At 42.9% G+C, this 24529-nt stretch overlaps 1 protein-coding gene across 13 annotated transcripts in view; it reads left to right on the top strand.

Moving 5' to 3' along the window:
• Window positions 1–24529, top strand: part of CELF2 (CUGBP Elav-like family member 2) — a 577644-nt gene that overhangs the window by 317417 nt on the left and 235698 nt on the right. For 2 of the 13 annotated variants that reach the window (XM_054819584.1, XM_054819623.1), the window contains exon 1: window positions 3195–3468. The exons of 10 other annotated variants lie outside the window; for them this stretch is intronic. In XM_054819584.1, the coding sequence (XP_054675559.1) occupies window positions 3395–3468 (74 nt within the window). In that variant the 5' untranslated portion in view covers window positions 3195–3394. Of the gene's footprint in view, window positions 1–3194; window positions 3469–24529 lie in introns of those variants that run through there. One more of the 13 variants, XM_054819615.1, reaches the window with a different exon arrangement.

Consider the following 24529-nt stretch of genomic DNA (forward strand, 5'->3'; position numbering starts at 1 on the left):
GGGTGTTTTTTTGGGTTTTGGTTTTTTTTTTTTTTTGCTCTGAAGAGGTGTTCGGTTTTCAAAGGTTGAGTTGTTTGGAGAAATTGCGTCTAGCTTTGTGTTTTAAAAGCCACTTGAAGGGTGACTAATCTGCAAGCTTGAGGTGGAATCGCTTCATCTGCCCCGCTTAGACGTACGGAGAAACCGAGGCACAAAGAGTAAATGATGCGACTGCGGGGGCAAGCGGGGTCTGGGCCTCTGAAACGAGAGGAGGATGGATAGGAGGCGACATTTGTAGCTGGAATAGGATTAAAGCCCAAGAATTGCTGATTCCAAATTCCAGGTTCCTTCCTCAAAACTGCCATATGCTCTACCAGCTGAAAAAGCTTACTATCGGCAGGCAGCGATAGCGCAGCAATAACGCAGCTCCTCTAAGCCAGTGTTTACATCTATTGTCTGATTTATACTGTGAAAATTAATGCAGCTTCATTTGCCGTTCCTCCTCCCCACTTCCCTCTGTACTACAGTAACGGACCAAAGCTTCCTTTTTTCCTTCATTTTTAATAAAAGTTGCTATTTTGCAAACATGTGCCGATCAAGAAGCTGGTATGAACATTAGAAATAACAAAGCTGAGCCTGTACCAGTGTGAAACATTCAGGGTTTGGTTTGTTTTTTTTTTTAAATTTTGTTTTTCACCACTTACCCTCTGCATTCGAGAGTTAGTTCATACACAGACACTACATAATTTATGTTTGAGAACCAAATTATTCGAATGCAGTTTCTCCCTATAAGCTCTCCTTGAGTCATATCTCAGTATCTTTTATAGAGAGAGTTTCTTTTTGCATTTGACCCTGTTCCTGCCTCTAACTTTTAAATGGCAAAAGCAAATGTGCTTTGAAAAGTGTGTTACACTGTAGTTGTTAAATAAAGCAATAACCTATGCACTTGTAATGCTTTCTCTATGACCTACTTACATACTACTTCACCCTCCTTATAGTATGATTAAAAGCTGCTTTGAATCCACTATTCCCTCAAGGGATTTGAGGCTAGAATTTAACAAACTGCTGAGAAGGCTTAAGTCAGTAAGAGGGCTTCCCTACAGCTTCTTCCAGCTAATTCACATGTAATTAAAAGGAAAATAAATATTTCAAAAGAACATACGTTTTAATGAAGCATTTTTAAGCACTTACACCTTGTGAAATGGGGCGAATTTATAAAGATCTCACTATTCCATGTGCAGATTTTAAGCAAAATTATTTGTGATTCTGTCCTCCTCCTCGCTTTGCATCCTGTGCAAAACATAGATTCACTTTTCAGTCAGCAGCGGTGGGACTGTGGTCCTTAAAAGCGACGGGCTGGTGAGACTGAAGTCCCTTAGATTTAGCATTTATCAAAAAAAAAAACGATGAAGAGGTACAGATCCAGCCGCGCTGGGTGAAGTGGGGGTAGAGACTTCTTACTTAAAAGAATATCTTCATCCTCACTGAGCTGCCCGTATTTCTTCTGAGCTAAAACCTGCCCCTTCTGCAGTGGCAAGATTTTGAAATTGAAAGTTAATCCAACCCTGCTCTGGGCTGGATTAACCACCATGGAGGCCTCAGATCAAAACCCAGGTGGCTGCATCCAGCTGGAGAAAGTTGTGCTGGTTTCTCCTTTTATTTCGTCTTTGCACTTTTTTTTTTTTTTTTTAGCCGCTGTATAGTCCTACGCAGCGATGGATGGGTGGCGTGGAGGAATTGCCATTAATTTACCAAAGAGGAGTCATAGCTTTGCTTTGCGCATTTCTTTGTGGATGTTTAGGTGCCATGGTGATGAGGACAGTATGCGAACATATAGAACAGAGCAGATTAATAACACTATAGATATCTGTTCAGGATTGCAGCTGTCCTACGGGGATTACTCTGAGGGCCAAGTGAACCTTTTCTTTCTTTAGACTTGCAAAGTAGGCAAAAATTTTAGCAGCCTGAGGGGTTTTTCTTCCTTTTAACTGTTTAAAATGGAAAAGTCTCTTAGTGCAATAAGCCGGACTCTGAAATTTCACCTGGTCTGTATTTTAATTATCAAACCGTTGCTGGTCAAAATTTAAATAAAACTTGGCCTGACTGATAGCATATTTATTTATGGGTCGATTTAATTTTATTTTAGAATACTCTTTGAAAAGTTTAGTAGTTTTTCATTTGCATTTGTTACTTTTTTCCAAGTGTTGATTACCCAGACCAAATCAAATTATAAAACCTGGAGAGAGATTCAGAAGGAGAAGCACACACAGTGCCGAGAAACGTTTTGTCTGTCTAGACTGCTCAGATCATCCAGTAATCTTCGTAAATATGTTAATATTCTTTTGCCTGGAGCTGCTTTGTATTGAAGCAAGTAGGTTTTGGAGATGCAAAGGAAAATTTATACAGATTTTCAGGGGGCGGTAGCGGGGGGGGGGGGTGTGGGGTGGGGGTGGCTCCAGCTATTTGTGTGTGGGGAATTTTGTCTTGGTGGTGTGCGCTCGCTGCGGCCAACTCCGAGTGCAGCGGGGTTGGGAACGGGTTTTTGGCAGGTTACGGACGTGAGGAAGGATTTACCGTCGTTATTTATTTAAATGCCTATTTTTGATCAGTGAGGACAGAGTTACTGCTAGTCTCTCGGCAGCCAGTAACAACACTTTGAGCGTTTAATGGGTGCCAAGGTCTGAATGGCAGGAATTTGAGGAGAGACAGCCCGTGCTGAGCAACCTGCCTCGGTGTTCCCAGTGCTCCCAGTTTGGCAGCACTGCGCCTTCCTACCGTACTGGGCACAACTGGGTCTGTTCCAACCACTCGTAGACATTGAAGCAGAGGGTTTCCCTCCGGCGCCCGGCCGCTAACTCCGCGGGGGCAATGCTCCCCCCTTTACAACGCCGTGGGTGCACACGCGAAACGTGAGCGTGGGGCAGCGCTGCCGGGGCAGCCGGGCGGGCGCTGGGGCTCGGCGGGCTCTTCCCTCCCTCCCTCCCTCCCACGCCGCCGCCCTCAAAGTTTGGCCGGGCGCTGCCCACGGGCCAGGCGACGCCCCGACACCTCCTCGCCACGGGGAGCCCCGGGGGGCGCGCCCCCCACCCCCGGTGGCGGTGCTAGGCCTCTCCCCGGGGCGGCGGGCCCCGCCGGGGGCGTAGGGGTTAACGGGGAGCCGCAGCGGGGAGATGGCTCCGCCTCCCCGCTCAGCACCTGGCGCTCCACCGACAGTTGCCTCAGCAGTCGATTTCGGAGGGGATTGGCGGAAAAAACCAAGAGGGGGAGAGAAATGTGACAACTGCCGGGGCTGGCGGCTGCCGCGGGGAGGCCTCCGCACCTGTGCCTGCCTCTCCGCCGCCCGGCGCAGTTGTGGGATCCGCCGAGCCCCGCCGCATCCTCCCTCCAGACCGCCGCGGCGCCCCCGGAGCCCAGCATGACTTCTTCGTTCAAGCTGGATTTCCTTCCGGAGATGATGGTCGACGGCCGCTTGCTGGTCTCAGACAGAATGTAAGTGGCGGCGGGGCTGCCGCCGGGTTTCCCCCCCCCCCCCCCCGCCCCGCTCTCCCCGAGTCCGGGTAACCCCTCGGCACCGAGCCCCCGCCGCCGGGCTTCGGCCGCGTCCCTCCCGCACCGTCCGCCCCTCCGCGGGAGGAGAAGGGGTCGTCCCCCCCCCCCCCCCATTTCCACCCCCCCATCCCCTTCTCAAGTCACTTGGTGGGCTCCGTGTGGCGTATGCCCCCCCCCCTCCCCCAAGGGCGGCAGCCGGGTGTTCAGCATTCCGGCAGGTCGGTGAAGGCGGGCGAGGGGCGGCAGGGGAAGCGCGGGGGGTTTCTGTGCTGCTGATGCAACGTGGAGAAACGCGCAGCGGTCGCGCACAACTGAGCGCGCTCTCCTCCGTGCCCAGCGGGAATTCCTCCACAGACACTTGTCCCCGGCACCCAGCCCGGACCCACCCGTGCTACCTTCTCCGGCGGAATAAAAACCCTCTTGCAAAAGCTTCATCAGTTTTTAAATTCAAATTAAATGCTAAGCGTCCCCTGGGAGTAAGACCAGACAGAAAGCAGGGATCTCTTGTTTGTTTGTTTGTTTTATCCTGTTCCAGGCAGCTGCCTGGCACGGAGAGTGTTAATTAGGGTGAGGATGGTTGTTTTACATGCAGTTGAACTGGGGATAAGATTTATCGGAAGGCGCTGAATGCTGGAATTTCAGAAAGAGAAGTATTCCCCTAGCCCGTCTCTGCTCCATTAATCTTGATCTGAAAGTTTCTATTATCATCCTCTTGGGCATTGCCAATTGACAGGGATTTTCAGGTAACCTAAGCCTTATATAAAAAAAAAAAAAAAGCTAGGAACGAGGAAATAGTCACTTGCTGAAAGATACGAAGGCTGCGGGCTGTGCTGCGTTTTTACGGTATCCAAAATGTCTTTTATTTTGTTGCTTTTTCTTCTTTCATCAGGATGACAAATGTGGTTTGAGTTACATTAGAATGAAGCGAGAGGCTTTGGCATTGACTCTGTACTGGAGCTATTCTGGTTGAGGCAGCGCTTAAGTTACAAGTGTAAATAAACCCGTGGGTGCAGCAGAGACTGTCACCTGTGATTTGCACAAATCAGGTTGCATACTGTGCCCCCATCTAAGACTATTCCGACTTTTATTGCCTTCTTTACTGGCAAGCAAACTTTCTCCGAAGGTGGAGCGGTTTCTTTTGCGCCAGCAACGTTCTGCGCGGAGATATTCAGCGGTGGGCAGTTGTTCGGGCAGCTGAGATTTAATAAGTGTGTGGGAGAGGGGAAGGAGGCAAGGGGAGAAGCTACTTGGTGTGGATGACTTACACTATTTTTGGTTTTCTTTTTGCCATTGTAAGATCCCTGGGTTTATTGGCACCAGGAAAAGGTGCTGTATTTCTCCCTTTTTGCATAAAAATTGCGTAGGTTTGGTTTGGCTTTGTCAGGGTACAAAGTTACAGCTGAACATTCGTATCGCTTGCTTCGCAGCCCTCTGTAGGGGCTTGCCACAGCCGAGCCTTCCCTTGTTTTCAGCGTCTCTGCTTTGATTAGACTTTCTACCTGCTGTCCTTCCAGGCAGTCAGAAAAGATGCTGCTAACAAACATCTCCAAGCTCAAAGGCACTATTAACTGCAGCTGATGATGCCCTGTTGTCACTTAGGCTTATATAACTTTATCTTCAACTTGCCCCTCGAGGGGGGAGCACCGTGTCAAACTCTTCCTTCTGCATTGCTATCTTTATACTCCTCTTCTCTGGAAAACGTCCATAATATATTTTAACACAGTTTGAAACACAGTCGGTGTTCATCAGACGCAGATCTTAATGTGTGTCCGAAGAAACAAAAATTACTCTAGAGAGATGTCAGCTTCTAAGTGGATCTCTAAACACAGAAGTTTAAGAATGAAATCGTTAAACACACATCCTTGTAGGATTTGGTGCTGGTTCCTCATATATTTTGGAGGGGACTTTGTAATCTCTTGAAGGAAAAAAAACAACTTTACCTTCTGCATCATCAGTAGTTGTGTTGTGATGTGCTTCCTTGTATTAACCAAGCTTTGCTTTGCTTTGCTGCTGATCTAAGTAGTTGTGAAGATGTATGATTTCAAGGGATCGTGTGTCATGCATACAAATTAATATCGAGGCTAAATTGCTATTAACTAAGGAAACTTCTATTCCTAAAAAAAATAATCTTGAAACTAAAGAAAGTCTGTGGAAGCTTTGCTACACTGCCTTCCTAAAACTCTCTGATTCACTGTTTAAAACATCTTTGTTTTGTCCTTCTAGCCAAGCGGTGACATACATTTATTTGCAAGTCCCCAACTCTCTGGACTAATCAGTGCTGACGAGAATGCAGTTTGATTACGCGTAAGGGGTCAGGGGCACGTAGGCACCTTTAGCTGGCCCAGCCCAGACGTGCAGCGAGACGCCAGCAGTGGTCGGCGGGGTGGCATAGGGCATCGCAGAACGTGCTCCAAGTTACGATGCCGCGCAAAACTTTTAACCTTGCCATCTGGTCTAGCCATTGAGCTTAGCTTAGTTTGGTCTTTAGCAGAAAGGAACTTCCTATTTTAGAGTGAGGTAATTAGCAAGATGTATGTAAAACACTTTCACAGCAAAAACTTGCAGAACTAGATATTTTTTATATTTTTTTTTTAATGCAGTGGCATATCAGATGTTTTAGGAAACTGGCACCATGTAATATCACTTACACTTCCCATTCTTTACACATTTCCAAATTCTTTGTAAAGGGAATTATTTTCAGTACCATGCATTATTTTTTTTTCAACAAACAACAGAGAAAGAGAATTTTCAAGGACTAGTTTTCAGTGCGTACCTATTGTGACAGTTAACTGCCAGCTTGATAGTTGTCAAAGTTAAAACGCTCTTATCTCTGTGAGACTGTTAATTGCTCTTAAATGTTGCTTTCTTCCAAATTTTGCTGCTGCTGTTACCTAGCTAAATATAAGTAAAATAGAACATCGGATACTTTGAGCATGACTATTTAGTATAATTAAACTATATGCATGGCATCAGCATACCTGATTAGTAATCGAATGGCAATTTTACTAATAAAAATTCATTAATAAAATGGCATTGGAAATTAGTCTCTCTAGGATATGAAGCATGAAGATGCATGGACTTTTCTTCTTGAGGGCAGATGGCAAGTTGGATGCTCTAGCCGTTGTAAATGCTTGCCCGCTTGGTTAGTGCTCTACTTAAAGGATCCAAAATTGTTTGACTGACGTTATGCATGGCCTGTGTGTGTTAACTGTGTGGAAGAAGCAACCACGAAGAAAAGATATAGGTGGAAATGTGTGTGTGTGTGTATATTTGGACAGGGTAGGAGAGGGTTAATGGTTACTAAGTGCGGTTATAAAATGTGAATTCAGTGTAATTTGCTTAGTAATTTCACTGACTTACATGTACATGCCAACTGGATGGTTGTAAAGTGGTTGCTTTGAGGATTAAATACTCATCATAGTAACCCCCCACGTTGATTTCTGCAATACCACCAAAGATTTTCAGTTCCATGCTACACGTTCCACTGCCTGGGATTACCTTTAATGTAAATGACTAATAGCGGGTTTTTTATTACCAACACAAATTCAAATTTGACTTTAATTTTTGGTAGCTGGGTATAATGTCAATAAAATACATGGTGCTTAAAGCAGTCCACATGCAACTGCATGAGTTCCGTGGCAGTTATGCGTAAAAGTATTTAGTCTTTGAATTCCTGCCTCTTTTTATCCAAGATAAGTCAAAATCAGATATATGTGCAATATGCTGATTAAAAAGGCAGCGAAGATCAATTTTCAATACTTTTTGTTTGTATTTATTGTTTAATAAATAAGGGATGTCATCAGTCATGAGGCATTCTTGCACTTTAAAAAAACAAAACTTCCCTTTCTGCATTAAACCTGCAAAACAGGGCTTTTTCAAGCGTAAACTGGAGGTAATAAATGTAACTTTTTTTTTTTTTAAACTTCACTGCAGGGAAAACTCAACATATTGTCAAAAATAATTTTTCACCTATATGGGGTTTTTAATATGTAGAATATGAAAACCATGAATTGCTACAGGAAAATGGATAGCTGGGTATCAGCCAGTTTTTTAAGTCCATAGCCTCATCCTTATACTGGCATTTTATTCTAACTTTGATTTAGTAATAGCTTTATTTTAAGCGTTAAGCCTTGTTACTTAAGTTACTTGCATGACAGATTCCTTGGGCCACTACTGAGGGAAAGCAGAGCAAAAGAAGAAGAAAATTCTCCACTGTTGGTTGACAAAAAGAGCTTCAGGAAGGAAAATAAATCTTTGGATGTCAATTAAGTAATTATGATGTCATGGTGTCCTTCTCCCCCTCACTTTTCAAGTAGCTGCCTAGAACCCCATTCAGTATTTAACCTATAATAACTCTTAGCACATTAATATTTAAATATATCTTCCACTTCCTGTGATGTGATCTCACAAGTTTTTAAGCCTCCCCCACATGTATTCATCATCCAAATTAATCATCAGTTATGATTGCTTTAAAAACTTTGATAACTCTAAATATTTCATTGGCACTTTAGGATGCTTGATATCTTATGAGCATTTGGACTATTCAAATTTCATAATTAATTCATAGATTAATATAAAAATATTTGACCCAACTGATATAAGGAAAAGGTGTACAAAATCTTTTCGTTTTTAAAAGCTCCTGGAATGCAAGGAACACACTTTGGCAAGACATACCTGTCTAGAGAAAAGCTATTGTCTTCTAGTTTAAGTATATAAAAACCTCTTTCCTTTTAAAGCGGAGAGGTGATTTATTATTTTCTTTTTCATTTCTACAAACTGTGTTTCCTATAGTGTGTTCATATAATTGCAAAGTATATTACATCTCTTGACATGGTTTCCTTTGATTAAAACAAACTGGTGGCGGGGCAAGGTTAACCAGAGGCTAAAGTCACAAAATACAGCATAAACGTAGAGAGCGAGGCTGAGCTTTCCTTAGCAAAGAAGTGGGAAAACAGGAAAAACCTTCATAGGTGCAAGAAAAATGCAGGAACAAGAATGCCTATTTGGAAAATAAAAACTAATTAGAGCAATAAATGTAATGTTCTCAAGTAATTGTGAAATAATTATTCCCCTTTAGAATCATCATACTTTAATTGCTTTCCCCCGCATTCCCGCGTTCCGCATGCCTATGGAAAGGAAGAGAAGCACTTGTGTTCCCTCCAGGATTTCATTTTTCATTTGCAGTAAGCTGCTGGCTTTCTCGTAAAGGTTTTCAGAAATATGTTGCTTTAAACGCTGTTGTGTTCTTCCATATGGCGTTAAATAGAAAAGGTGAATGGCAGATGCTGAAGCTATAAATTCTCTCCTATCGTACAGATAAAGCACCCTGAGATTTAGTTGTGCAGTTTATCCATCCTCTGTATCGCAGATTTATAATCAATGTCTCATTTTCATTGAGACTGTGTTACGTAATAGGACACACTTCAGCAGTGTATTCTCTTTGCTCACAGCTTGATCCTTGAAAAATCAGCTGACAATAGTTTAAAATTATAATATTAATAAAGAAGAGATCATCTGGCCTTCAAAATGACATCTGAAAGCAGCTTCTGTTTTGTGTTAAATCTTAATTACTGTATTTAAATGAATGCCTAAATGAGCCAATTCACAAAGGAGTTGCCTACTGTACCAAAAGTGCCTGTTCCTGATTTTTTTTTTTTTCCTGTGGGTTTACACAAATATAAAAAACGCTTTATATTGAAAAGAACAGCTATGTTCTCCTGCCTTTTACAACTCAGCGGAAGAAGACTGAGCACCTTGAGTCTGGTCTCTGCCCTGGGTCAGCTTCTCCCTTGCCTGGCTGCCCTTGCCTATCTGGCAACGCAAAACTCAAAGCCAAGTTCCAAGGCAATGCTCCCAAAGAAACACTGGTGCAAGAGCAGCCTGAAGGACTCCACGTCGGCCTCCTAAGTGGTATTTTGTGAGTTTACCCATTGCTTACTATCAGGTGCAGCATATTGCCGTACCTGAGGTAAAGAGCTTACGGCGTGGGACCGGGGAGAGGTTTACCCGGTGCCTGTGAGTGCACCAGCCCCGCTGGGAGGGATGCGGTTGTGTCCAGCTGTGCCCGGGGTGGTCTGGCAGGAAGGAAACGTGTCCAGCTGTGCCCAGTTCACCCCGCTGCCACCCGGGATGCGCTCATCCTCTGCGAAGGAATATGTAGGGAATTCGTGTCCGTCCTTTCCCTGTCAGCCTATGCAAGGTGAGCCGCTTCAGGTTTGCCAGAAAAACAGCAGCAGCAACCTGAGTATTTTTGCTTATGATTCTTCACGTCTCTGTTAATTTCTTAAACTGTTCTGTGGATCTTACTCTGGGGTTTTAAAGTTTACGACCATGGTTATTTCAGAGATGCAGCCATTGCTTTTTCATGAAAATGGCATTAGCGATCTGCTGATTTATATCTATTATTATTGTTTTCCTTCTTCCGTGCAGGTTAACATCGTAAAGGAGATATAGTCCTGACAGAAAGGCCTAACACTGACTGTCTCCCAGTAGTGGGGGTAATTCATCGCGATGCTTGTTTCCAACTTGTTCAGTTTCTTCCCTTTCAAACGTAGTGGCCCCTAGACAACGGTGGAGTTGAGGTATGGGTAAGAGATGGGAGATACCCAGCTACACACCCCCAGTTTAGGTGGGTGTCTCCACGATGGGAGGACAAGTAGTTCCTTTTGAACCAACTACGACCCTTTCTGTCCCAGACTACACCGTGCTTTTTCTTGGGCTGTCTTCCCACATCATGTGTCCTTTGAAGCAGTTCCAGTCTCATTGCAAGTCACAGCTGACAAGAGCTACCTTTTGTTTCATAACCCTGAAAAATAATGAAGATCCCTCATCCTCTTAATCCAAAGGCATGACACTGTCTTGTTTGATACACATGCACTCTTCCCATTTCTTGCTTCTTCATGGCTTCACATCACCAACTTGCTCAGAGATGCAAAAAAAAAAAAAAAAAAAATCCGCAGCTTGTGTGACCCACCACTTGTGTCATCGACTCCAGACCTTGGTGGCACTTGGTCCGGGGGCGCTGATGGTGCCTGGCCTGGTGTGAGATAAGTGCCTGGAACAAACCCAGGTAATTGAAAATTATTAACTTCTGGCAGAGGATAACTGTATTTGAAAATCTACAAAACCAAGTGATCTATTCCCTTCTTCTCTTTATTTTTTTTTTTTTTCCTGGCTCATTCAATTGCTTAGATCTGTCAGCCTTCACTTGCAATTCATTGCTGGTGAGAGAGACATCTGGCTATGCCCTTTATCAATAAATGCTTTTATTTATTTTTAATATTTTACCACAGATGGATTGTAGAACAAGCATTAGGAGTCTGAAACGTTGTCAAACACACTCCCTACCCAGTGGCTATTGCTTAAAGAAAGCCCTATTCTGTACCTGCTTTCCATACAAAATGCTGTGGAAATTGCAAGTTAGATGGCTGCGGTTTTGCTTGATTTCACTGTGCAGTTTGGTAAACTTGATCACCTTGTCATGTCTTTCAGGGGGGAAAAAAAAAATCTACCATTATTTCCTCTGCAGTGTTTCTGTATAAACATATAGAAAAGTTGATCATTTCATTAGTCAGTAAATGAACTTCCAATATTTTTTTTAAAATTCATTTTCATTTCTTCTTCCAAAATTTAGTTGCTTAGAAACCTTTTTTTCTTACTTTAACTTCCCTATCCAAACTACTTTCACCTCTGCTGTTTAAAAAAAAAAGAAAAAAAAAAGGAAAAAAAAAAGAGAGCGCTAAGTTCAGGAAATTACAGTGACTAATACTTCAGGTACGAATTTATTCTTCAGAATTGGTTCTTGAAAATATCCTGATTTGTGGCTGCTTTAGAGATCTTACCACAAAACCATAAGTGCCTAATTAAGAGATAGCTATAGGTCAAGGTGATCTCTCCAGGGATTGCAAAAGTTATTCCCATTGTCCTAAACTGACTTGTGTAATGCAACTCCTTCCTTGGAGCACTGAAATTTTAGGATTGCAAGGTGAGCACTGGCTTTCTCCTGCAGGTTCAGAGTTGCCAACTCCTTCTGGAGATCAGGATTGAGTGGGAAGGGACCAGGGGGAAGAGGAAAAAAATAGCATTTAATTTTGCAGGATGTGGAAAAATAAATGACAAGTGAAGCAATTCTTAGAGAAAGAGAACATCTCTGGACACGTAAAGCACTATTATCTGTACCTTATTAGCGACCATAGCCTGTGGTCCATGTCCAAGCCAAACTTCCATTGGGTTTACAGGAGCTTGGCTTGAATGAGGAATACATAATACTGGGCTTTGCGTCTCATGCCAGGCTGTCCGGCTCTGAACCATGATTTGTAATCGTAGACACGCTTTTCGCAGTCTTTTTCCCATCGCTCGCTTCAGAGTGAACTTCAACGCAGAAACATGAGGCAACTAACTTTTCAGATACTATTCTACCTTGCTAGCCAAGTGAGTTGCTATCTCGATGATGGAGTGGAAGATAAGTCGATTTTATTTTGGTGTGTATTCTTTTGAGGGATGTTCACACATCTCAGGTTGGGGCAGGGGGTTTCTTTTGTTCTTGACCAACCTCTTCCCCTTTGCCAGAGAGGAGGATTCATCTCAACGCCTGAGGGCTCTCAGCTTTCACCGACGTACATCTCTATTGTTTGGCTGCAGAAGACAGAGTACAACTTTTTCTTTTAAGTTGGCTTGCCGTCTGTGGAGAAAAGACTAAATGCAGCAGCTTCGTAACAGCGCTCGGATATAGTCACGGAAAGTCCAACAGTGTATCACAGATTTTTAAAACAATTGGTTTTGCCTGATTTCATTATCGCTTAAGTGTAGCTTAGTATCTTGCCTGTGAGACCGCATTTATTTATATTCAAGATAAAGCTGTGTAGGATAGAAAAACCTCAGAGTTATAATATCTTATGATGCTCATGCCTGTGCTGTTCCTGGGGTATTTCACTGGAATGGAATGAAGCTTCGTGTGCTGTATTATATATTGTAGAGCATAATGACTTTGGGGCAGATCCTATGTATTTTTGAGCTTTTTTTTTTCTACAATGGCCATTACAACATTGCCCTGTAGATGTTGACATAGGGTTCCTAGCTGTCATTGTAAAGTAAGATAGAAGCAACTCTTTAATGTCCTGTGCAAACCCTTCTTTTGGAGCAAACATGCGGTAATTCATGGAGAAGTGAGATCTGTTTTCCAGCCAGAAACATTGCTTGTAAGGCTTAGTTTGGTCCTAGCAGTCTTCAACAGCACTGACTGATCCCCCTGTTTTCAAAGTATTATTCCAAGCTCCTTTAGGTCATTTCTCCTTCCCCCTGCGTGTACAGTTTATCGGATTTGGGAAAAGGTCCTGCGGCAGCATCGTTGTTGCCCGTGTGTCTTTGTTGAGGAACAGCAGGCTACTCGTAGCAAGAGCTACGCGCCGGGATTCAGAAAGGAACAATTTTCAGCTTGCTAAAATGCCCATGTTGCTACCTGGAAGCTCTGCAGGAGCTAGAGACTTTTCGGCTGTTTCTGTGCCTCTTTGCTCCCTCTGTCCTCCCACATCAGGGGATACTTAGACTTCTTTACTTTGCTGGCCTTCAGAGGATTTGAAGGTCTCTGAGCTTCCCGAGGCTCTCCATTTCTACTCAAGTGGGAAAGGAAATGGAGAGGATTGCTGCTGACTTGAGCTAGTCGGGTCTCTGATTTTTCCGTTTGGTTTGAAGTCACAAATACAGAGCGAATTTGGAGCTGAGAGATGCCAGGCCCCTGGGTAAGATGAATATTGTGGAAGGGAGATGTGCAGAAGAAAATGGGGGGAGAAAGGTATGCATTTAGGCAGACTTTCATAAAAGATGTAAATTCAGGATTACTTAGCAGAGAAAATAGTCATTTAAAATTAATGTTATGTTTAAAAAGTGAAGCATCGTTTACGTTAACAGGAATGAAGATTGTATTTTTAAGCTCAGCAAAGCCTCAAATCCCATAAAATGCAAAATTGCTGCTGATAATTTCTGAACGTGAACCTGGAAGGCTTCAAGGAAACTTAGAAGGAAATAAATCAACTTCCCTCTCCTCCCCCAAAACTCTTTGGGCAAAAAAAATCTGTAAATATTTAACAGCAAATAATCACATTGCCAAGAACCAGCAAACAAAGCCCTTTTATCCAATCCTATAATATGCTGTAAATAATGAAAACCCTCATAGATCTAGCTGGATTTTTTTTTTTTTATCAGTGAAGAAGCTTAGCATCTAGCACTTTAAAAATCCATCAACGTAGCTAAAACTCTTTTTTCCAGTCTCTTACCACTTCATGTCATATTTTTCTCTGTCCTTGACATATGCAATTTGCCCTGCTTATATCTGTTTAAAATGCTGGGAGCTTTCAGCATGCTCTGCTCCACGTTGCACGCCTGCAGGAAGCCTTCCCCCCTTTCCTACCTCGCAAGGTAAGAGCCACCCTGCTCTGCTATCCCTTATCACCATCCATTCAACACTCGAACGAACACCTCTGTGATTCCTCCCCAGCTTCTCTGGTGGGAGAAGTTCCTATAAATACCTGCAAAACACGTACTTTATTTTCCTCATTCTTTGATAAGATAGGTCAGAGAAACCTATTGAACTTGGAGAACCACCTAGAATTTAGATCTGAACTGCTTAATGATTTTATATTCTTACTATCCAGCTAGTAGCTCATGTCTTGCAAGTCCTTGGAAGTACGACCATCCTTTTTGGTCTGTACTCACTGTCCCAGCGTATTGGAATTATCAGCCCTGCTTATGATTTTCTAGGTTTTCTGGGGATCTATTTGTCTATTAAAAGTGTTGCTTGACAAAATACAGTAGGTTTGCTTGCATTTTTGTAGTGGATGTTTTATTAGGTTCTCTCAGCTCTTTTCTAAACAGTCTCGTACAACAGTTGTGAACCAAATATGATACTATCATGGCTTTTTTTTTTTTTCCCCACAACCACAAGTTGCCCTACTTACCCAATGCAAATCGCTGTGGATCTACGTAATATGCCTTTCTCAAGGTCATCTGTTAATTCCACATGATAAGCTGGGAGTTTCAGCCAGAAATATTGAGCATTGAAAGAAGACCTGGTTAAACTAGTAGGACTTAAATTTAATCAAATTTTAAGCAATTCTCGCAAATTATAGCTCGGACAGACTTTGCGTGTGAGTAGTTGCTTCAATGTTGAGGTGTTTAGGTGAAACTTTTGTCATTAAGGGGAATGGTATTCCCCTATACAGTAAGTATATGTATCTGCAAGTTATATGATGCAGCAGGAAGATAAATACGGGCTTCAGTAGATGATGGCCCTTTCTTTAAGCCTTTAACTTTGTATACAGTGAAACTGGTGGTAAAACTCAATGAACACGAGTGGTTTAGAATCAGCTCAGAGATTCAGATTCCAGAAAGACTGGGTTTTATGAATAAATTAAGGACTGAATCCAAGGCTTGTTGAGTCGATGGGCAGACTGCCTTTGATTTCAAAGCATTCTGTATCTGTGATCCAAATGCACCGTGAACAAATAAAGACAAAGAATTTATGTTGATTGGACATATTCAGTGTGACAGAGCTTAAGTCTGATTCTCCTCTTTGCTTATGAAACACAACTGTGTGCTTCTCCCCGGGGTTGCTGGAAGACAAGTATTTTGGTAGCTGCATGCTAGGACTCCCAATTAGTGCGAGTGCTGGTTCCTAGTGCGAGGAATCACAACGCTCTATGAATTGGAGAGAAAGTTATGGTTGACAGCAATGTATTTCAGGGTTATCCTGATTTGCCTTCAGGATTTTAAGGCATTCATTTATCTCCTTTTTTTTCCCTTTTAAAACAAAAGGCATCTTGATCTGTTATGGCAGTAAGTTTAATGGCATCAAAAGACTTGCAGTTAAATCGTGGGCTTCAATGAGACGAGGTTCTCTGCTTGCTGACCGCCCTCCGTTCTCACCCCTTTGTGCTGGTTGGGGAACACTGTGGCATCAAGCTCTGGGTCTGCCTGCCCCCCACACCTAACCGCCCGTGAGATTTTGGGATGCTGTGTAGGTTCTTTGTGCTGATGTGCAAGTATGCATCCTCTTCCTTCTGTGTAAAACTCTGTTTTCTTTAGAAAGCAGGTTAATTTTCTTAGTCAAGACGCTCAATGCACTCTAAGGGATGGATATGTTGAAAGTAGCACCAAAGCGGCATCAAGATCACTTATGCCTCAGGCTGATTCTGGTTTACTACTGAGGCGGACAAGTAGTTACACTGAATATAGAAGCACAAATAATTTTTGCTTAGGATATGGTTAATTTATATGATGCAGAACTGCTCTGTTACATATTTCTTTTTTAATATCAGATACATAAATTTCATTTTGCCCTAAAATAATTTACTTTGGGTGGATCTTCTGACCACATCCAATGCTTGATTTCTCTTCTTGAATTTCCTGGTCAATGTTAGTTTTGAAACAATCTTCAGTCTCACTTGTAACCTGAACCTGGTTCGTTGGTCTCAAAGTGACTTCCCCTCTTCTAACATTGATACCTTTCCACTTGCTGTCTTTTGGTTTGATCTTGATTTACCTTTGCAACTGCCAAATGTATGGTCATTTGAACAAGGTGTACTGATATACCTTGATATTTTTGGTTCATATATTTCAAATTTTTTATAGAAATGAGATTTTCAAAGTAACACTAATTAATCTTTGTTCTGGTTTATGGAGGTTCCCTATGCAAAGAGGAGAATGACGGGAAAAATAAAAGCAGAATGTATGGATGGGTTAGTATAAACCACAATCCTTTTCATACTGAACATTAGCTTGTTGAAATGCCTCCACTCTTGGCAGAAGACAAGCTTCGTAACCTAAGAGGATGTGATTTGAGTGGAGTTTTCATGCCCCATGTGCTCATTGTGTTCTTGCCACTGATGCAAACATTATCTATAATTACATTTTCAAGAGACTGAAAATTGCAGTCTTTGTGGAACAAAAATGCAGCTGAAGAATGGAATGTATATCCTCTCCACTCTCATTATAAGGCTTATAAAAATCAAACTATAAGGCCCAGTACTGTAGCTTTCAGATACCAGAAACCAGCACCGTTAGCCTGTGTTAGAGCATTTTTCACTGAAAATTATGACCTTTTGAAGATCAAGCTAGTGCTGTTATTTCCAGTAGTTTGCCATTGAAAGTAGTTTACTAGTTACTAAAATTTGTAATTGAGATCAGTATAAATAAAGTCACAGTAATTACTCTGCTTATTTATAATACTATTTTCATGGATTTGATATTTTATTCATGATTGGTGGTAACATCAAAGATCTATTAGACAGGTCATAACATGGGTGTTGAAACTTCCTACCACACCATGCTGTGGAACAGCCCTGTTTTTCAGGAGGAAAGCAATAGTACTGAAAATGCTGTTTTTCTGGTGTTCTCCTGGACACCAAGGAGTTTTAGTGCTGCAGCTCAAGCTCTGCACATCTAAGTAAAGCACCTCTTCCCTACATCAAAATGTTACCATCTTCTGTTCCAGTAGCTGAAGAACCAGAAGCAGAAAGGCGATACTTATCCTTGACTTCCTAATTGTGTAAAAGCAGCACTGGAAACTTAGACAAAACCTTCTAGGTGGAGACAGCTAATCCTGAAGTGTTGTAGTATGCATTGTAGAATAGAAATTAATGGAATCATAGTATATCAATCACCTGTTCTTAACACCCATGCATTCTTTTTCCTCTCCTGAGCTTTAGTTTTGAGCTGGGTTTTTTTTCCTCCAATAAGTGGGACATTTGAATCTTCTCTGAAAGTGGAGTTTGACCCTGTAGGGATGACCCCAGGGAGATAAATGCATTTGATGAGAAAGGTGCATGCAGTTATTGGTTCTGTGATGTACTGCATTGGGTAGAGGTGTTGAATGATCACATGAATGCTAATAAATAAATAAGGGTTGATCCTGAATGCCTATACATCCATGAGCAATTAATAAGTGCATGCATGTAGGTCAGTGAATTTATTGCTAGAAGCATAAATAGTCTGGCCTAAAATTAGTTTGTGTCCACTGCTTTCCTTTCAGTATGGTTGTTTTTTCTGATTCTAAAGAAAGTCATAATTTGGACGCTCTTCATAGGTTCACAGTTATTTTTAAAAGCAATTTTAAACATAATTTGGATGAAATAATGAGTCTTATTACATATCTGTTTATGACCATCTAGCTTTCCACGGAAGGGGCTCTGGACAACTTCGTGTTGCAGCCAGGTGACAGTAAGGGTGATTAGATCCAGGGGCTTTATGCAGGTGCTGCCCAAGTTGGTAATTCTACCTCCATGTTCTGCTGCCTGATTGCTGCAAAATATGCACAGGAACACCATGGTGATTGAGTGCTGGAGTTCCCAGGACAGTATCTATTCTTAGTGGTCCAGCAAAACTTATTAAGAAAAGTAATTAGAACAAAGCTCAAGTACATTAGCCTCTTTAATGCTCCTGAATTCTCAGAGCTATCTTCAACATTGGCAGAGGCTGTGTTTCCAGTAGAGAAATTGAATCAACTTTCTTTGCTGAAGTTAAACCCGCTTTGGTCTTACCGTCATGATGGGAGTTTCTTCTTACACAATAATATCAAGACCCAGACAGATAAAAGGGCAGTGGCATGCCAACTTGTGAAAATCGCCCACCTTTGATTTTATTTTTATGATGAATTTCTGTTGAGATGCAAGGTTCTGTGTTTCTGCTTGCTTCTTATGCGTGGTGGTGTTCTATGCCGTGTCACCTTACAACTTTGTGTCAGCTCCTGATGCTCAAGAACTATAACATGACTATATAGCTGCTTCTCTTTCAAGAATAATTTTTTTCTTTCTTTCTTCCTCATCTGTTAACTCTGGCAGGCTAGAAATGTATTTTCTTTCTCTGCTTGCAACACCACCCAGTGCTACATTTACTCAACAAATCATCTCCACCATCCTCCTGAATATTTGTTTCTCCATTGGAATCCAAAAAGCAGTCTCAAGCCTGTTCAGTCTTGTCTGCTGAATCAAAGCTATGTGTCCTCAGGCCTTCAGGATGTCTTTGGGGAGATCTCTTTGGCCTTTAAGGTACCTCAGAAGTGTGAGTGGCTGTCTTCATGAGATGGGAGTGTTCAGTAGATTTGAAGACCTTCAGTACAGGGAGAGACATGCTCTGTTGAGTAGGCTACAAGGAGAGGTGCTCTTCATTTTTCATATTAAATATCTATATTCATTCAGCTTGCGTACTTATGCCCTTCCCCAGGCATCCCCCTCCCTGCTGATTCTGGTATAGATGCACAAGAGTTAACGAAGTGTTCTTTGAATTGTAGGATGTCCAGTTAGGAAGGTATGGAGAGTTCAGACAAGGAAGGAAAATGGGTTTCTGGGTTTTACAGGTCCAGACTGTTCACTTTCACTTAGTGAACAAACAGTGTTTTAATAAAGGGAACTGCAAGCTATTTTTCCTTCCCTCATGACAATTAGTGACAATTTTTAGGTTTTCTCTTCTGCCACACTCAAATTTTTTTGTCTTTGTTCTTCAGTTGCCTTAGAGAGGTCTTTTGATGCTTTCTGTACTGTTGCTTTGTAGGCCAGAGAGTCATGTCTAGTGTCACTCCTGGCAACGTGTAATCTGTATAGTAAACTTAACAGAATAACACTCATTTGTTCGTTTCCTTAAAAATAAATTCCTCATTCAGTGGAAGCTGCTGAATTACAAGGATTGCACGGAAGCTTGTGTTTCTGTGAACACCTGAAGGACAGTTGAGGAGACCCATCACTGTGACCACACCAGTAGTCTGGTATTTGGGTTTTCCTCTTGGCAACCTTTACACCTACAGGGGAGTGAAGCATAGGTTTAAGTAAATTGGCTTGTTCCTGTATTGAATCAAGTTTGTCTCATTTCAGATCTTTGTGTCTTAAATTTCCAATGGCACTGGAAATACCAAGTTTTTTAATTTTAGAAGACTTTTCAAGATGTTCCAAAGGATGGAGAGGAAGTATGTCCCATAATTTCTGAGGCAGGCTGACTTTTACGTGGCACTGCAGACAGGATTGATGTTAGTTTCACAACCAACTTTTTAATAAAATACACTATTTGAATATAAATATTACAGTAGTCAGAAAAGAGTGCTGCTACCTGCCTTAAAGTCGCTGTTTCCCCGTGCTGGGGAGTTGAACGCTAATCCTCAGGCTATTTTATTCTGTGATACTAATAGCGCTAATACAGTATCATTGTGTCTGAGGCTTCAAAGATACTATACAAGCATTTTCTTATGATTCCCTGATCTTTGCATTTATACCCAGCTGTTTGTTATTCAGTTCAGCCATCAGCATCTAAGTCTCAATGGACCATGTAATATGCAGCTGTAGCCAGATGTAATGCTTCCTATTCCTAAATGTTTCTGTTAGAAGCTAAGAGTGGCAGGCTAAAGACTACTGATAACAGTGTTGCTTGCATTAATTTAAACTCTAGAGCTACACTGATTCTGTTTGGCAAATTTATTCCATGGCCAACAAGCAGAGCAGTATTTCCAATCTCCATCATTGCTAGCAGTGTTGACATTAAATACATCGAGTATGTCTGCACTGATACAGAATGTACTTATGGTGCTAATTCAAATAGGAGAAGGATGTCCAATTTGCATAAACAAATATATTTTCAGATACAGTTCTATTTAAGAGAGATAAAGACAGAAAGGAGCCTGTTCTAAACAATGGCTCGCAATAATTTAGAGCAGTTCAACAAATCTTCACCCTCTTTAATTTTTTGTTTTCTGTGGATATCTGGGGAACCTTTACAATATCTCGTTCAAGCTGCAGGCGACTCTTGCTCTGCTCAGCTTTCCTGGCCTGGGTGGTGGCGCAGAAGGGAATCGCAGCATTGGAGTTTTCTGCCACAGATCACTCCGAAGCATTTGGCAGAGCACTTCAGCACATGTCTGGGGTTGCACACATACTTGGGGAGTCTTGGTCAAGCCTTACACTAGAAGTTGATGCCAATGTGTGGTTAGGCACCTCTGAGAAACTTTGGACAGGAGAGTTCTTCACAACTGCAAAATGCCCTGTCAGTGGGCACTTGGCATACATCAAAATCTTTATGGAAATTAACCTTTTTCTAGGGATTTTCATTTTTCATTGGCAGTGCATCTTTATAACACATGCTTTGGGTTCTGCTTTGTCATTTCCAGCTGTACGGTTTAACTCAGTGTAAGAATGAAAACAAAATTAGATGTGTAGCAGTGGCTCCTTATTTCTTCCCTTGCTCAGGCCCTGCCCCCAGCCTGTTGCATTTATTTTAATTTATATTTTTGTTACTCTGCACGCTAAGTAATCCTAATCCAGCAAGGTTGTCCAGGTTATGAGCAGTGCCTTGCTTTCAGCTCCTCCCTCTGCTCTCTGCATGGCCAGGGCAGTTAGTGCTGCAGAGCAGCAGGCTTCTGCCCCACGTGCTGGGCAATACGGGCTCATGTTTTGATTCCAGAGCGAAAGGATTTGATGCGATTGTAATGAATTGCATGGGGGAAGTGCTTGTTTGAAATCAACTCCATTAACTCGGAGCACAAACCATTGCAAAGTCAACAGTTTTTCTGAGTGGCCACCGCCAGCCATCTCTTTTGAAAACACTAATGGGATGTTTAATTAGGTGATGAAAATTGTTTACAGTTGGCGATCCCAAGTTTTGTCATTTTAATAATGGTTAAACTCAATCCCTTCTTTGATTCTTGGCAACTCTCTCATTATTTCATAACCTGCTTACGTCTAGTTTAATTCATTTGCGTGTATTAAAACCGAACCTCTCTCACGCAGCGGTGGTGTTTACTTAACTGCATTCTGTCCTTCTAATAGGTGGGGAATGACGAATATGCAGCAGTGAATGTTAAACAAGTATAGCATTGCAAGAATATTTACCTTTCTGGAAGATGTATTCCTTTTGAGCTGACTATATATGAGACCTAAAGATAATCCTGCCAATAGCATCTAAATTTCAACTGTTCCTGCGCATCTGTTGTTCCTGGATTGCGCTAGCTTCTCTTCTCTCTCTTAGCTTTGAGAATCTAAGAAGTGATGACTTACAGAAGTGTCCTTATATGCTTGATTTTTGGCTTCAGTGGTTGCTTTAGACCAACCAAGAGCAGAAGTTTCCTTTTTCTCTTAATTTTCTGATGCTTATTCTTACTTAGAGAAGATGACCTGGAATATTGGGCAGCACTGAACTGTCTGGTTTATTTTGAATGTTGATAGCCACATGATGCCTATGGGCTCCTTTTTCTCTTCACCCTATCTAAGCACACTACAAAGACCCATGAATCATCAAGTCATAGAATCACAAAATGATTTGGGTTGGAAGGGACCTTAAAGATCATCTACTTCCAACCCCCCTCCAATTTAGAGACAAGGATGTTGTGCGGGACGGTGACAAATGCTTTGCACAAGTCCAGGTAGACAATATCACCTGCTCTTCCCTTATCCACCAACACTGTAACTCTGTCGTAGAAAGCCACCGAACTTGTCGGGCACGATTTGCCCTTAGTGAAGCCATGTTGGCTGTCACCAATCACCTCCTTATTTTCCATGTGCCCGAGCATAGTTTCCAGGAGGATCTGGTCCACAATCTTGCCAGGCATGGAGGTGAGACTGAGCGGCCTGTAGTTCCCCAGGTCTTCCTTTTTCCCCTTTTTAAAAATGGGGGTTATGTTTCCTCTTTTCTGGTTAGTGGGAACTTCACCAGACTGCCATGACTTCTCAAATATGATGGAGAGTGGCCTGGCCACTTCATTCACCCGTTCCCTCAGGACCTGTGGATGCATCTCATCAGGTCCCATGGACTTGTGCACCTTCAGGTTCCTTAGGTCTCAAACTTGATCTTCTCCTGCAGTGGGCGGTTCTTCATTCTCCCAGTCCCTGCCTTTGCCTTCTGTGACTTGGGCAGTGTGGCTGGAGCACTTGCCGGTGAAAACTGAGGCACAAATGTCACTGAGTACCTCATCCTTCTCTCCAGCTGTTGGAGAGAGTCCAGAGGAAGGCCATGAAGCTGATCAGAGGGCTGGAACACCTCTCCCATGAGGACAGGCTGAGAGAGTTGGGATTGTTCAGCCTGGAGAAAAGAAGGCTCCGGGGAGATCTAATTGTGGCTTTCCAGTACTCCCAGTACTCCCAGACTGTTTATCAGGGAGTGTAGTGACAGGACAAGGGGTAATGGGTTTAAGCTGAAGGAGGGTTGATTTAGATTAGATGTTAGAAAGAAATTCTTTACTGTGAGGGTGGTGAGGCACTGGCACAGGTTGCCCAGAGAAGCTGTGGATGCCCCATCCCTGGCAGTGTTTAAGACCAGGTTGGATGGGGCTTTGGGCAACGTGGTCGAGTGGAGGGTGTCCCTGCCCACAGCAGGGGGGCTGGAACTAGATGATCTTTAAGGTCCCTTCCAACCCAAACCATTCTATGATTCTATGATTCTATATCCCGGGTAACCAGGTCTCCTGTTTCCTTCCGGAGAGGGCCCACGTTTTCCCTACTCTTCCTTTTGTCACTGACGTACCTATAGAAGCTTTTCTTGTTGCCCTTGACATCCCTGGCCAGATTTAATTCTATCAGGGCTTTAGCTTTTCTAACCTGATCCCTGGCTGCTCGGACAGTTTCTCTGTATTCCTCCCAGGCTACGTGCCCTTGCTTCCACCCTCTGTAGGCTTCTCCTTTTTGTGTCTGAGTTTGTCCAGAAGCTTCTTGTTCATCCATGCAGGCCTCCTGGTGCTTTAGCCTGACTTCCTTTTTGCTGGGTGCATGGCTCCTGAGGTTGGAGGAGGTGATCCTTGAATACTAACCTACTTTCTTGGGCCCCTCTTCCCCCCAGGGCTTTGTCCCATGGTACTCTACCAAGCAGATCTTTGAAGAAGCCAAAGTCTGCTCTCCTGAAGTCCAGGGTAGTGAGCTTGCTGCATGCCCTCCTCACTGCCCTGAGGATCTTGAACTCCACCATTTCATGGTCACTGCAGCCAAGGCTGCCCTTGAGCTTCACATTCCCTGCCAGCTCCTCCTTGTTGGTGAGAACAAGGTTCAGCATGGCACCTCTCCTCATTGGCTCCTTTATCACTTGGAGAATGAAGTTATCATCGGCACATTCCAGGAACCTCCTGGATTGCCTGTGCCCTGCTGTGTTGTCCCTCCAACGGATATTGGGGTGGTTGAAGTCCCCAAGGAGGACCAGGGCTTGTGAACGTGAGGCTGCTCCTATCTGCCTATAGAGGGCCTCACCTGCTCAGTCTTCCTGGTCAGGTGGCCTGTAGCAGACCTCCACTGTAATGTCCCCTGCCCCTGCCCTCCCTTTAATCCTGACCCATAACCTCTTGGTTGGCTCCTCATCCATCCCCAGGTGGAGCTCCATTCACATACAGCTGGTCATTGATGTAGAGGTGACATCCCCTCCTCATCTCCCCTGCCTGTCCTTCCTAAAGAGCCTGTATCCTTCCATTCCAACACTGCAGTCACAGGAGCTATCCCACCACGTCTCCATGATGCCAGTGACATCATAGCTCTGCAGGTGCGTGCACATCTCTTAACGCCTCTTGTTTATTCCCCCTGTCTTAACAAGCATACAGTCCTTGTCTTAACAGGCGTACAGTGTAAACAACAGGGCAAGAAAATGGTTGGAAGGTGAAAAATGAAACGGCAGCATACCTGAGTTATGGGAGGTGCATCCAGACTCACTGGATGGCACTGGCAGAGGCCGGGAGATGCCTGGTTCCCTGTCTCTTGGTCCTGTACCCTCTCAATGGACTCTGATTTTGGTTTGTGATAGCGTTAGTTATATACTGCATATTTTGCAGATACTTTCTGCCAAGGAGCTCAAGCACAGGCAGATAAACATCTGGCAGATGCTGAGGTAGGGAATGCCTTTGTGTTTTGGGTTGGGTTTTTTTTCCCCTTCCATTTCAAAAGTATGTCACATATGGACCTTTAAATTCAGAAGTGGGGACAGCATTTCAGATGAGTTTCTGATGCACCAGGAAGGAAACAGAGTGTATTTTTTGAGGAGCTGGTGACTGGTCTGTTCA

Source organism: Grus americana, chromosome 1 (genome assembly GCF_028858705.1).
Source record: "Grus americana isolate bGruAme1 chromosome 1, bGruAme1.mat, whole genome shotgun sequence".
Classification (NCBI taxonomy): Eukaryota; Metazoa; Chordata; class Aves; order Gruiformes; family Gruidae; genus Grus; species Grus americana.